Here is a 15,564-nt window from a genome sequence, read left to right as displayed (position 1 = left end):
AATCATTTTAGTCAGAGTATGAGAAATAGCAAATGACTGCGTCAGCACAGCCCAGGAGTGTGAGTGTGTGTCTGTGTGAGTCTGAAGTGAAGTTAGAGAGGTGGTTAAGAGCAGCACCTTACACTGTCTGGACTAGTGGCACCCCCCGTGGTCTAATCAAGTACTGCATCTGACAATTTTTCCCCAGCCTTCCATTCCCATATGAACAAATCAAAAGCGTTTATCCAGCAGTCAGGTCTGGCTGTCTGAGTGAGAGTGTTTATCTAGCAGTCAGGTCTGGCTGTCTGAGTGAGAGTGTTTATCCAGCAGTCAGGTCCGGCTGTCTGAGTGAGAGTGTTTATCCAGCAGTCAGGTCCGGCTGTCTGAGTGAGAGTGTTTATCCAGCAGTCAGGTCTGGCTGTCTGAGTGAGAGTGTTTATCTAGCAGTCAGGTCTGGCTGTCTGAGTGAGAGTGTTTATCCAGCAGTCAGGTCCGGCTGTCTGAGTGAGAGTGTTTATCCAGCAGTCAGGTCCGGCTGTCTGAGTGAGAGTGTTTATCCAGCAGTCAGGTCCGGCTGTCTGAGTGAGAACAGGTGTAAGTCTGTTGTCCTAACAGGCTTTGTGTAAAAAGCACTGAGAGGTTAAAAGACAACTCCTGCATGAGGAGAACCTCACAGTCGAGAGGCAGTAAAGTCTAAAATCCATCCTGACAATTCAGACCAGCCTTCACTTTGCATTCATCACAACAGACATTATCAGTACTAACAGTAACAGTGGGACAGCTGTGTCAGAATAGGACTTTGTCTCCAGTGTCGAGTCTGCTCAGTCTGTAGAGAACACAGATGTCCCTGCAGTTTTAGGAGAGAAGTTTGTGAAATGGAAGTTCTTGTTCCTTTTGCTCTTCCTGTGCTGTTTGTGTAGTCTGAACACTCCATTTTAGACACTCATCTCATTCAAACAGAAAAACAACAGGGTGGAGGAGCCCTCCTCTCTTGTAACAGAAACCTGTACCTGAATGTTGCTACGAACCAAAGAACACACACTTCAACGTCTGATGACTTCCACATTCCTGTGAAACCTCATGTGAAGTGTGTGCTGTTTCAAACTGTGATTTGGATTTATGCAGTTGTTCCAAGACCCAAGGTCTGTGGTACCCTACCAATAAATGTGTCCACAAATTTACAACACAGCTGCACAAAAGCGGATGCACATCATAGATTCAGAGGGTTATTCACCATCCTCCAGACTGTTACCATTATTCCCCGTTTCTGTGGCTAAAACACTTCTGTGCCACAAACACTTTTGTTGAAAGAAAAAATAAGCAAAAAGAAAAAAGGAAACAAAATAGAAAGAAAGAAAACTGGAAAATCTACCTTAACTGTCAGACAATATTTCAAAACAGCCCCTTTTGCAACAGTCAAAGTCTTAAGCCCTACTAGAATTCAAACCTGCCAACAGGAAGCCAACTGTGTGCACTTTTCCATTTCAAGTGAATGTAGCTGTCTTTGTAAGATTAAATACACCTGTGTAACACAACCCTGCAGGTCACTGCATAGAAAGTGATATGAAGATAACAGTGCTACACGGCACAGAGTTATTGTCAGACACAAGGACAGGGATGGAATAGATTTCACAGGCCCCGAGAATCCCAAGGAGCACTGTTAAACCAGTTATCAAAGGCAGGGAGAACACAAAACCACCCGTAACCCTCACAGAACAAGTTACTCTCCAAAACTCAGCAGCAGCACAAGAAAACTGGTCAGACCAGCAGTCAACTGTGTCGCAGCTGAGATGGGGAAAAAACTGACACCCCAAATCCTCACTCCACCAATCTGGGCTGTACCACAGTGGTGAGGAGGAAGTCAAACTTGAAAAACACTGCGTGAGGTCCTATCTTGAATTGGTAATACACATGTAGGAATCTCTGCAGTAATTGGGGGGGGGGGGGGGGGGGGGGGCAAGCCTGTGATCGGATTTGGCCTTGATGCCAAGCCCTGTGTGGTGGAGGAAGAAAGGGCACAGCTCACCACTCAGAACACCCCCATAAAGTGCGCTATGGTGGTGGTACTACTGTGGGATTGCTTTTCATCAACAAGGTTGTCAAAACGGAGGGTAAAACTGATGGAGCAAAAAAAAGATACTGAAGCAAAGCCTTGTATAGTCTGTGCAAACAATGCAAATGAGATGGATTCCTATTTCAACAGGACGCTGACACCCAACTCAAAGCTGTTATGATACACAGCTAAAACTGCAGGAGGAGACGACTGAGCAACCAAGTGAGTTTCAAAATCCTGATTAAAACCATCCCACTCCCCTCCACCCGCAGGGCAAACATCACTCCTGCAACATGTGAGTGGCCAGTTACAACACACCACCACAAAAAGAGGCTGAAATTGCTGCAAAATTTTAGACGACTACTCAGAGGGCGTGAATACTTTTTGAAGAGAGATTTGTGTTTTGTGTTTTTTTGAAAGTGATTATGTCCCATCAAAATATTGAGGATATTTTACACCAAAAACAAAACAAAACTGTATATTTAAACCTCTGACAATCCAAGACATCAAGTTGCATTGCACATAGTGCCCCTACAGTGAAGAAAAGGCAAGACAACCCAAGACACACCATGGTATACTCCAACTAAACACGACTAAGAGAACATTTCAAACACCTGGCACAGGGGACCATAGCAGTGGATTATACCCACAACCTGAACATCAGTACAGATACCAGGTTACACAACATTTCACTAACTTGGTGCTCAGAAACAAAATGCTGAATGTTTCTACCCTGGCTTGAATGTTTCTACCCTGGCTCATACGAGTAGGGAAGAGTTCGGCCCTGACAGTCACTACTGTAGTCTCATTAATACTGCAGACAGTCACTGCCGTAGTCTCATTAACACTGCATACAGTCACTGCCGTAGTCTCATTAACACTGCAGACAGTCACGACCGTAATCTCATTAACACTGCAGACAGTCACTGCCGTAGTCTCATTAACACTGCAGACAGTCACTGCCGTAGTCTCATTAACACTGCAGACAGTCACTGCCGTAGTCTCATTAACACTGCAGACAATTACTACCGTAATCTCATTAACACTGCAGACAGTCACTACTGTAGTCTCATTAACACTGCAGACAGTCACTACCGTGGTCTCATTAACACTGCAGTCAGTCACTACCGTAGTCTCATTAACACTGCAGACAGTCACTACCGTAATCTCATTAACACTGCAGACAGTTACTACTGTAGTCTCATTAATACTGCAGACAGTTACTACTGTAGTCTCATTAACACTGCAGACAGTCACTACCGTAATCTCATTAACACTGCAGACAGTTACTACTGTAGTCTCATTAACACTGCAGTCACTGCCGTAGTCTCATTAACACTGCAGTCACTACCGTAGTCTCAATACTGCAGACAGTCGCTACTGTAGTCTCATTAACACTGCAGACAGTTACTACTGTAGTCTCATTAACACTGCAGACAGTCGCTACTGTAGTCTCATTAACACTGCAGACAGTTACTACTGTAGTCTCATTAACACTGCAGACAGTTACTACTGTAGTCTCATTAATACTGCAGACAGTTACTACTGTAGTCTCATTAATGCTGCAGACAGTTACTACTGTAGTCTCATTAAAGCTGCAGACAGTTACTACTGTAGTCTCATTAATACTGCAGACAGTTACTACTGTAGTCTCATTAAAGCTGCAGACAGTTACTACTGTAGTCTCATTAATACTGCAGACAGTTACTACTGTAGTCTCATTAATACTGCAGACAGTTACTACTGTAGTCTCATTAAAGCTGCAGAAACCACAGCCAAGCATATGACCATTCCATAAAATCATGTATTTAAAGATCATGCCCATCTGCTTATTATACACTTTACACTGATGGTTGCTAGGTTCATTTGACGTGGGTATAAATGGGTAAAACACACACGCACAAAATGAAGACTACAGGGACTACAATTTTATTTATTAAATCTTCTTTAAAACAGTTCATAAGTTTTAAAACCACCATCAAAGCGAAACACTGGAGCCTAGAGGGCCAGTCACATGACAGGGTAACAGGGGTAGAGGGCCAGTCACATGACAGGGTAACAGGGGTAGAGGGCAATCCCGCACTGATTGTGTCTGTTTCTGGCCATCAAGACATAGCCTTCATCACCGTAATGAACACTCCAGCTGGTGTGAATAAGAATGACCGTTTAGGTATGGTGTCAACACACCAACATGCCTTGCCAATATACCAATATGCCCACATCTGTTTTGCAGAATTTGTGCCAGCATCATGCTGCTTTGGCACCCACCTGTTTTTCACCAACCAGTAATCCTGTCCATGGAGACTGCCATACCCCACCAGCAGAACACCGTGATTTACTCTCTTAGAGCAGGAAGGGTCTCTGTACACGCCTACATAACAGAAAAAAAATAATCAAATGTCTAAAACACACACACACACACACACACACGGAAAAAAGGTGGGTACACCTTCACAGTAAAGCAGAGACAGGGCAGCAGTAGCTTAAGAGTTTCTCACCACGGCGATAGAAGATGAATTTGGGTCTTGAAGCATCAATGGCGACAGAGATGGGTCCCACTGTGGCCAGACCAGCTCTCAGAGCTTCCTCGTCACCCCGCGGCAGACAGCGATAACTCGAGCAATTCGCCGCACGGAACTCTGCTTCATACTGACACCAGCCATCCTAAAGGAGATGGTTGTCACAACCTTGTGTCAGGGTCTCTGATGATTAAAAAAGGAGCCCGGCATTTTGCTCAAACCAAGCCAATATTTGGACCTCTAGACAGACAGACACACACACACACACACACCATGCCAGTGTAAGGGTAGGAAGCATCGGAGTCAATGCCATGGTTTTTGATGACATACTGGAAGGCATCGGTCATGAAGCCACCTTTGCACCCATGGTTGCCAAACTTGGTGGAGCAATCTATCAGATTCTGAGGACTGAGGGTCACCAGTTTACCACGGGTTCTTTTTAACTGCCCCTCTAATGCCCCAGCAGCACTGAATGCCCAACATGAACCACATGTACCCTAAGAAAGAAACATGCAGTCAGTGATGGAAACAGAACTGAACATGGAGAACCACAAGAGTAGGGTTGCAACGATTATTTGACGTAATCAATAATGTCAGTGCTGGAAAGGTGTCGTCAACAATATTTTAAACTGACGCATTGATTTTTTTATTTTTATGAATTTACCTTTTTGATTTCTAAAACGCTTCAATTCATTATAACAAATGTTTTTCTTAAATATCACCACTCAACGGCTGCTAGGGCTGCCAATGCCAACACTGTCTATTTTCTATCCAGTGGAACAGCCGACACATTACATATTAAGAATCGACTATTCGATTTGATTAGTTAATAGATTAATCAACAGAAAAATAGTGGAAGCTCTAGCAGCTGTTGCATGGTGATATTTAACACACCCAGAGAGAAAGGGAATCATTTTTCAAATGAAGAGTACGCAAACTGATTAGGAACAGAACTGGGACAAAAAACAGTTGATAGTATTTACTGAATTTAGAATATCTATAAACGTCCGTACAAACTTGTCAGTAATTACAACATCATTACGAACAAAAGCAAAAAAAATGTTTGACGTTAGGAAGGTTTTATAGCGTGAATTTCATTACTCTAATTTGTACCATGATTAAAATGAAGCTTCCACTCTTAGTCTTCATGCAGTTATTTGGGAGTGTGACATGTGGAGATGCTTGTGTGGATAATTCTAAATAATCCTGCTCCACCCGTACCATAGCACTTTCTCATTTGTTTTACATGCATTCAAATCCCAGAGAAGTTTCCTCCAGCACCTTTTAAAAACCTTTTTTAAAAATTTTGTTGTGAATGATTTGGAAAATGACTTTGCAGAGAGAAAGCAGAAGACACACCGTGCTTCTATTTAGAATAGGGAGTAAAGGGGTTCTGACTGTGGAGCAGTCACCTCTCAGTTTACCTGCATCCGAACCTGTGTCACAAAACCCCGGTCCCTCCAGTTGACCGAGGTGGGCAGTGGGACCCTGGGCATGATAAAACTGGGGCTTTGTTCCAAATCTTCAGGCACACGGGTGCCCGTGAGCATGGTAACCACCTCCTCTGCTGTCTACAGAGAGGGTAGAGTGTTGGAAATTAGATTAGCAGTTTATAACCCACAGACATTCGGCTCAACTTTCCTGTGGTGTTTGAACAGAAAGGACAAGAGCAGCATCTCTGGAGACGAGCAGTAAGACAGAGGCTATGGGCATAAAGCAACACATGCCACTCAGATGCCAGGTATGGGCATAAAGCAACACATGCCACTCAGATGCCAGGTATGGACATAAAGCAGCCAAACTGCCCACGGTTTCCCACTGGCAGCATCTGAATCAGGAACAGAGACCAGGCTCTGCTTTAGGGAAGCTAAGGTGTGTGTGTGTGCGCGCACGCACGTGCATGTCTTACCAGGTCTCCCAGATGGTTCATGGCCAGTTCATAGGTGTGCATTCCCAAAGTTGCCTCCAGATTGTGCAGAGAAATCATCTGCAGATTCTCTTCCCAGATCCGCCGCCGCCCAAACTCCTCAATCTGAGAATTTCTACAGATTACACTGTGCCTGAATCCAGTCACACTGACAGCCACAGTGTAGGGATGGGCATTTTCAAACAAATTATTTGATCAACTTTTCTATGTCTAGAACTGCACTCAGTGGGTCTCAGCGGGTGAATTTATACATTAACATGTGTTATTTTGTTTTCCTTAAAGACATTTAAACAGTCGAGCGGTATTAGATCAAGAGGGCAATGTTTTAGGCCTAATTTCAACAAATAGGACCAGACAACCCTAAAAATCTTGAATGACGCAGAAAAAAGAATGACCTAAAATCCACCATCATGTTAGAGAGAAACGAGCATTTCAGCACTCTGGGTGTGTTGCATTCTGGGTGCGTTGCACTCTGGGTGCGTTGCACTCTGGGTGCGTTGAATTCTGGGTGTGTTGATCGAGCTGCACAGTGGCTAAATGTCCCGTGGTCTTTACTCTGACAGTTGTTGGGAACTGTGTGCAGACTTCACAGCTAGCAAGCAAATTTGGTGTGACAGCATGCACTAATGAGCCAAAACATTATGATGCCATAATATGCCTAATATGCCATTGGTCCTCCGTGTGCCGCCAAAACAGCGCCGACCCGCCGAGGCATGGACTCGACAAGACCCCTCTTCTACTGACTGACACACGCACGCACACACACACACACCCCCCCTAACCCTAACCCCTGAAGGTGTCCTGTGGTATCTGGCACCAAAACATTAGCAGCAGATCCTTCAGGTCCCGTAAGTTGCGAGGTGGAGCCTCCATAGATCGGACTTGTCGGTCCATCAATTCCCACAGATGCTCAATCGGATAGAGATCTGGAGAATCTCGAGGTCAGGGCAACACCTTGAACATTTCATCATGTTCCTCAAACCATTCCCAAACAATGTGTGCAGTGTGGCAGGGCGCATTATCCTGCTGAAAGAGGCCACTGCCATCAGGGAATTCCACCGCCATGAACAGGACTGGAAGGATCTGCTGCTAATGTTTTGGTGCCAGATACCACAGGACACCTTCAGGGGTCTTGTCGAGTCCATGCCTCGGCGGGTCGGCGCCGTTTTGGCGGCACACGGAGGAGCGACAGTATATTATATTAGGCAGGTGGTCGTAATGTTTTGGCTCAGCGGTATATTTATTAATACAAAAGGACATGCACATAAAGGCCCCAAGTGAACCAGTGGAGGAACACATTAAGGTACATGCTACATTCATTTCACATTTTTAAGCACAGTTCAAGAAAAAAAAAAAAAAACAGAACATTAGTCCAGACTGTGTGGTGTTCAAGACAGTTTAAGGCTCTGCTAACTGTTCCATCGTATCTGTGCTAGTGGAGGTCAGTCAGGGCCCCTATTTTACACCCGTTGGTTCAGTCTTACCAAGCCAGGCTTGGGGGGAGCTGCAAGGCTGTGCATTTTCATTGCACAGCTAAGGCCCCGAATCACAGCTAAGGCCCCGACGCCCATGAATGATCAAAGGGATGGACACAGCGGTCACAACACGAATCTCGTTATACGCTACCAGCACCCCCAACAGCAGACATCAATATGGTGCTTACAACAAAATAATCAACAAAACACATTTCAAAATGATAGTTCTAAAAATCATGGTTGTAAACTTTGACTCCTTACAAAGTGTCAGTAAAATTGTGTGTTAGTCATTACTGCCCGTCCCTTTTATACTGCCTCAAAAACAAGGCGATTCTTCAATGAATACAGAACATCTGACAAAGGGCTCAAGACATGATCCAAAAAGTCATCTAGCACACTACGGGATAAGAGCGTCCCTCTGGATTACTAAAGTCGTTGTGATTAATTTAATCTCAACATTAAAACCAACAGTCTGCAGCACTCAGCTCTGACACAAACAGAATTTCAGTCAGTTCAGTATAGACACTCAGCCCAGTAGAGACAGGACAGGGCTTGGATCGTGTGTGTCAGTAGGAGTTGGAGAGAGTGTGTGTGCGCTTGGTGTCAGTAGAAGACTTGGAGCGTGAATGTGTGTGGTAGGGATGTACCTAAATCCAAATACGTTATTCAGGAAAGCACAAATAATTCAATGGGAACATTTCTTCTACCCGAAGTTGCTCGTTATCATCCAGGAAAAAAAACAAAACAAAAACACAAAACACATGACTGCATGTCTATGTGGCAGCCATCATGATCCTTCAAATCAATTCATATCATTGTTGATAAAAACACCCATTCTGTTTGCAGCACAGGACTTCAACTAGTCCTTTAAGTTACTACACATTACTGAAGAGGGATCTCCATGTTCTGTAGTCGCCCCCGCCGACTTTCCCTAGTGAACTGCATCAAGAATCACAAACGCAGCATCATTGGAATTTAAGATGATTTCCTTCAACTGAAGGACATTTTTCTATATATCGTTACTGTAAATAGTTTCTACTTCAAATGCAAAACATAATCTTATGATTCGTAAAACATTTTTTCAGTTTCTAATTGTGCAGTATAGCGCAGTTAAAGGGGGTGGCGTTACTGGGGTTCAGACAGTTCATAAAACTTCATTTAGTTAAAACTAAAAATGAAAAAAAAAATAAATAAATAAAGAGATGAAAAACATGAGGATGTGAAAATATTTCATAATTAGTTATATGCTGATATTAAATCAATTTAATGCTTTGAATGCATATAAACTGGATTGCCAATATATTGGCAGTATATTGGGATAGAAACTACAACATGTGTGTGTGTGTCAGTAGAAGAGGGGTCAGAGTGTGTGTGTGTCACTAGAAGAGGGGTCGGAGCGCGCGCGTGTGTGTGTGTGTGTGTGTGTGTGCGCGCGCGTGTCAGTAGAAGAGGGGTCAGAGTGTGTGTGTGTGTGTGCGTGCGTGCGTGTGCGCGCGCGTGTCAGTAGAAGAGGGGTCAGAGTGTGTGTGCGTGCGCGCGCCCGTGTGTGTGTGTGCGTGCGTGCGTCAGTAGAAGAGGGGTCGGAGCGTGTGTGTGTGTCACTAGAAGAGGGGTCAGAGTGTGTGTGCGTGCACGTGTGTGCGCGTGTGTCAGTAGAAGAGGGGTCGGAGCGTGTGTGTGTGTGTGTGTCACTAGAAGAGGGGTCAGAGTGTGTGTGCGCGTGTGTCACTAGAAGAGGGGTCGGAGCGTGCGCGCGCGTGTGTGTGTGTGCGTGTGTCAGTAGAAGAGGGGTCGGAGCGTGTGTGTGTGTGTCACTAGAAGAGGGGTCAGAGTGTGTGTGCGAGCGCGTGTGTGCGCGTGTCAGTAGAAGAGGGGTCGGAGCGCGTGTGTGTGTGTGTGCCAGTAGAAGAGGGGTCGGAGCGCGTGTGTGTGTGTGTGTGTGTGTGCCAGTAGAAGAGGGGTCGGAGCGCGTGTGTGTGTCACTAGAAGAGGGGTCAGAGTGTGTGTGCGTGCACGCGCGCGTGTGTCAGTAGAAGAGGGGTCGGAGCGCGTGTGTGTGCGCGTGTCAGTAGAAGAGGGGTCGGAGCGCGCGCGTGTGTGTGTGTGCGCGTGTGTCAGTAGAAGAGGGGTCGGAGCGTGTGTGTGTGTGCGCGTGTGTCAGTAGAAGAGGGGTCGGAGCGTGTGTGTGTGTGCGCGCGTGTGTCAGTAGAAGAGGGGTCGGAGCGTGTGTGTGTGTGCGCGCGTGTGTCAGTAGAAGAGGGGTCGGAGCGTGTGTGTGTGTGCGCGCGTGTCAGTAGAAGAGGGGTCGGAGCGTGTGTGTGTGTGTGTGTGTGTGTGTGTGTGTATGTGTGTGTCAGTAGAAGAGGGGTTGGAGCGTGTGTGTGTGTGTGTGTGTGTGTGTGTGTGTGTCAGTAGAAGAGGGGTTGGAGCGTGTGTGTGTCAGTAGAAGAGGGGTTGGAGCGTGTGTGTGTGTGTGTGTGTGTCAGTAGAAGAGGGGTTGGAGCGTGTGTGTGTGTGTGTGTGTGTCAGTAGAAGAGGGGTCGGAGTGTGTGCGTGCGTGTGTCAGTAGAAGAGGGGTCGCAGAGTGTGTGTGTGTGTGTGTGTGTAGAAAAGGGGTTGGAGTGTGTGTGCGCGTGTCCTTGGGTGTGTGTGTGTGCGCGCGTGTCCGTGGGGGTGTGTGTGTGCGCGCGTGTCCTTGGGTGTGTGTGTGTGCGCGCGTGTCCGTGGGAGTAGGGTTGAACGATATGGGAGTACACACCTCATGTTGGTAGACTTTGCCATGGGTTTTCTTCCACATTTCCCAATGCTGGTCCAGATCTGTGTTCAGCAGACCCACAGATATCTCCCACAATGCTCCAAGCAGGAGCACACTCCCCTTCCACACACTGTCCAGCATCCTACACAAACAGCGCAGAACACTGAGCTGAAAAAATCAAATGAGTAAATTAATTAAACAAAAGAAGAAATAAATGCTTTGTCAACTTCCTCGAGGTCAAATCGCCTTTCTCTGAAAACCACAAATTTAGAACAAGGTATCACACTATAATTTTACGCTGTATTTTATATAGACTTTCATTTTTTCTATCAAAATGCATGGCTGTAAAGCAGGATTAGTAAATCATTTTAAAATCTCTTCGTACGTCAGCACAGAAACCATTGCTTTTAGTAATGCATCAGGTGACAAACCGTGGTCATGTTTAATGCGGGATCTGCACTTACCTTCAGCCTTACACCTTTCGTCTTTCAAAAGAGACAGTGATGCATCGCACTGTTCTAAACAGTTAATTCATTTAGTCACCTGAGTCCAATGTGCATAATTACACAGTTCACGGCTGACATGCGTGGGGCGTGTCATTCCGCCTCGCTGTCTATATTGTACAATAGTTTCAAAGTAAACTAATTTAGCTCGGTGATTTCATTGGTTTGTGATCTAGCGTGCTATTTCGGTCCTCATTTGTTGTACGCCACAGCATGTGAGATGTCCACTCATGCTCATGGGAACTTCATTCACGTGCGTGTACAAGAGATTATTAAGTGCTTGCACTCACCTCTTGTGCAGTGGTCATGTATATCAGCGCCGGCTGCAGGGTGCAATGACTGAGGGGGCATTTGAAATTTGCACGGGCGCAAACGTGTACATTATGATTAGGCTTAGGGCTGGGCGATATAGCTGAAAAAATTACCACGATAAAATGTTTCCTTTTAGTATATATCGGTAATTATTGCCTGATTCCAGGAGAAAAAAGGTTGAATTTAACTACTTCATTTTGTACGACGGAGTATTGGGCCACATTGGGGGGAATAAAACGAGAATATGGCTGGAGTCGTAATTGAGAAAAAAGTCATAAAATTACGACTGCATAGTAAAGTCGGAATTTAACGAGAATACAGACGCAATTTTACGAGAAAAAATCATAGTCTTACAAGGGTAAAATCTTAACAAAAGACGCAATTTCCTCCCAGTCCGTGTGGTTCTCTCTTTGCAGTAACTCCAGGATTTCGCAATAGCAACCATTAACGCAAATTCAACCAATCTCCATGAATTCTGCACGCCTTACAATTTCGTCCAATCACCGCAACTTTTATGCAAACTCAATCATCGTAGTTTTCCGCGAATTTAACCAACCATTGCAGTCCCTCGCCCACAACACTGAGCCATGTCCGAACCCACTTACTTGTTTTATGTTGTGAAGAAGCAGACAGGTGCGACACGAACGTCTCACATTTACCAACAAAAATAACTGCTAAAGATACGGTGACCAGACGCCCGCGGCTTGTCCGGAATTGTCCCGGTTTCAAGCTGGGTGTCTCGAGTCCCGACAAATATCTGTAAAACACTGAACTGTCCCGGTTTTCTTTGCCATGACGCCTGTCACCCCACCCCTGGGCTGGTTCTCCTCTCTCAATAGCGCAGTCACTAGATTCTACTGAAAAAAAAAACCCCGAATTAAACGATCTACCCTCCAAAAGCCCAAACAATATGGAGGACTTGGGGCCCCAAATTTCTTTTACTATTTCCTCTCCCACCAATTACTGTACATTCACCACTGGACAAATAACACCAATCCGCCTTGGCTAGACATCGAAAATACTTTAACTGAAGAACTGAGCGTCAAAAATCTCCCATTTATAGATAAATCCATAAAAACTCACAACTGTTACAAAAACAACACTATCAGCACCACTCTAACCGCTTGGTGGAAGTCAAATGAAATTCTCCATTACAGTCTCTCGCCATCTATCTATGGCATAATCCCATGTTTTTAATCAATAACAAACCCTTTTTCTTCTCAACCTGAAATGAGAGAGGAGTAACCAGCCTGGGACAGTTACTCAATGATGGCTTGCTCATGACCTTCGACCACATCCAAAAAAAATACATCATACCGGACCACAGCTACTTCCAGTATATCCAGTTAAAAGAAGTCATAAAAAAACCCATCAACACTAGCAACTTTAACAATCGCAGCCCTCCCCTCCATTCAAAGTTACAATCACTCAAACCTCAAAAAAAGTTATCCCAAATATACAAACTTCTAGCATCTGAAGACAGCACAATACCAATCCCTATAGACAAATGAACCACAGACACAAATAGCCTACCAACAGATATTAACTGGCAAAGCATATGCAATAACACATTCTCTATGACATGTAATTCTAAAACCCAACTTACAGTATAAAGTCCTTCAAAGAACCTACATTAACACTCACAAACTTTACCGCATGGGCTTTAGCCAAAGTAATACATGTTCACACTGTCCAACCTCAACAGATGATTACTTTCATGCCATCTGGCTCTGCCCACACGTCCAAAAGTTTTGGTCGGAGGTCATGAGGTGAAGCTATCTGAGATCCTTAGCCTCAGCATCCCCTTATGCCCCATCATAGCTTTACTTGGCAATGTCTCTATGCTACACACACCGAAACATCTCAGATCATTCATATTAATATCGCTAACCATTGCCAAAAAGACCATATTACTGAACTGGAAAGACAGAACCAAGATATCCATAGCTCACTGGCTCAACCTACTAACAGACCATTCAAATCTAGGAAAACCTGCAGCATTTCAGCAAAACAACATTAAATCCTATGAAGACACCTGGTCCCCCTTTCTACAATACCTTAAACGCTGATTCCTCTCCCCACAAGTGACCCTTAACATTACTACTCTTTTCCACTTTTAATTATGTATTTATTTTCTCCTCCTAACACAGTGTGCAGTTTGTCCCACCAGCCTGGATTGTCTGGTCTTGTCTGTCTTGCCCCATCATGTCTTGTCAGTCTTGTTATGTTTTCATGTTCACCTTTATACATAAATACATATGTACAAAGAATGATGTATTTATTTTATTTACTTGTTTATTTAACCATTATTATTATTATTATTATTATTATTATTATTATTATTATTATTATTATTGTTCATAATTTTTTTTTATCTTTTTTCCCTTTTTTTCTTTTTTTCCTTCCTTTTTTTGTTTCCCTTTGCTGTTTCTTTTTTTTACTTTATTTGTTGTTGATCTTCTTGTTGTTGTTATTGTTTTTTTGCTGTTTGTTAGTTTGTTTGTTTTGTTTTCATTGTGAAGCATTGTTGTACTTCGTATTTTTGTTATCCTGTTTTCAAATAAAAAAAATAATTTAATAAATAAACTGTCCCGGTTTTCAACATTCACTACCAAACTGTCCCGATTTTAGTCACAAATAAAATAGTGATTAAAATACTATACCTGTTTTCAGCGCTTACATAGACGTTTATCATGTTCATATCCTTTGATAACGGAGCATGCTTCGAGTGACGCGCAAGAAGCCAATCATTTATCACTCCACGCTGTCTCTGTTGTTGTAACAAATGTCGAAGGTGCAATGGAACGATACACCTGTTAAATAATTGGCTGTTTGCACGTCACTCGAAGCATGGGGTTTGTTCATGTTAACCTTGTCGGAGTAGGCGCCCTGATTCTAGTTTGTGAGCTAGGTAGGCTGCTACCTGGGAAGGTCTCCCGCTCAGAAGTACGAGATGGGGAGGGTGTCGGGGTTCGGTTGACCTCAGATCTCCCCCAGTGGAAGCCGCGAGGTAGGAGGAGCGGGGGAATCTATCAAATAGTGCACCTCTAACTTTGAACAGTGCTAATGCAGTTAGTAAAATCAGTCACACTACGAAATGCTACCATATAAACCACAATTCATTTATAATACTGGTGCGTTTTTTCTTGTTTGTGCGAAATCCTATATAAGACCAGTCCGCACCTGGGGCACAGGAAGCAGGATTTTTGGCTCTCAGAACATGTTAATCAACGCCGTCTACGTTATGCCAACAGACGGAGAGAGAAGTTAACCATGGCAGCGGTAACCTAGCTCGCTTCTATAGTCTCATTGATTTGTGAAGGCAGACATTTCTATGTTGGGGAGTCACCTGGCTTTCTTTAGCTGATCCATATAAACTCTGAGTGAGAAGAAGCAGAAACACGTTCTCACTCTTCAGCGAGGGAGCTCATAGCCACTCCAGTCAACAGTATTTTAGGATTAATGTTTGACTCCCGGTTATGGTGTCACTCCATACCACCAACCAATCAAGTGTCTAGTTCGCAAGATATGTAACGTGATACTGTTTAAGAATTCAGAAAAAGTATTATGTAATATTGATTATATGAAGCTATGTAATATTGATTGTATAAACTGTGTAGTATTATGTAATATTGATTATGTGAAGCTATGTAATATTGATTATATAAACTGTGTAGTATTGTGTAATATTGATTATATGAAGCTATGTAATATTATGTAATTGATTATATGAAGCTGTGTAATATTGATTATATGAAGCTGTGTAATATTGATTATATGAAGCTATGTAATATTATGTAATTGATTATATGAAGCTGTGTAATATTGATTATGTGAAGCTGTGTAGTATTATGTAATATTGATTATATGAAGCTGTGTACTATTGATTATGTGAAGCTGTGTAGTATTATGTAATATTGATTATATGAAGCTGTGTACTATTGATTATATGAAGCTGTGTACTATTGATTATATGAAGCTGTGTAATATTGATTATAAGAAGCCGTGTAATATTGATTATAAGAAGCTGTGTACTATTGA

The 15,564-nt window shown here is 43.6% G+C and overlaps 1 protein-coding gene across 1 annotated transcript; it reads right to left on the bottom strand.

The window, feature by feature from the left end:
• Positions 1-4,075: 4,075 nt before the first annotated feature.
• Positions 4,076-11,268, bottom strand: ctss1 (cathepsin S, ortholog 1). Its single transcript, XM_030789236.1, has 8 exons — positions 11,252-11,268; positions 10,712-10,850; positions 6,461-6,583; positions 5,976-6,122; positions 4,824-5,048; positions 4,531-4,696; positions 4,301-4,403; positions 4,076-4,175 (listed from the first exon to the last, which is right to left on the bottom strand). The coding sequence occupies exons 1-8, from the start codon at positions 11,266-11,268 to the stop codon at positions 4,076-4,078; spliced, it is 1,020 nt and encodes a 339-aa protein (XP_030645096.1).
• Positions 11,269-15,564: the final 4,296 nt, after the last annotated feature.

This window comes from Chanos chanos, chromosome 12, assembly GCF_902362185.1.
Source record: "Chanos chanos chromosome 12, fChaCha1.1, whole genome shotgun sequence".
Classification (NCBI taxonomy): Eukaryota; Metazoa; Chordata; class Actinopteri; order Gonorynchiformes; family Chanidae; genus Chanos; species Chanos chanos.
Note: the sequence above shows the minus strand (reverse complement) of the source record. Positions and strands in the feature narration are given on the sequence as shown.

What these genes read in the sequence shown, in the direction of transcription:
- ctss1 (XM_030789236.1), bottom strand. An exon ending in TGAACCATCTGGGAGACCTG is followed by an intron (nt 6,123 to 6,460) that starts GTAAGACATGCA and finishes CCCTCTCTGTAG; the next exon opens with ACAGCAGAGGAGGTGGTTAC. An exon ending in TGACACAGGTTCGGATGCAG is followed by an intron (nt 5,049 to 5,975) that starts GTAAACTGAGAG and finishes TTTCTTTCTTAG; the next exon opens with GGTACATGTGGTTCATGTTG.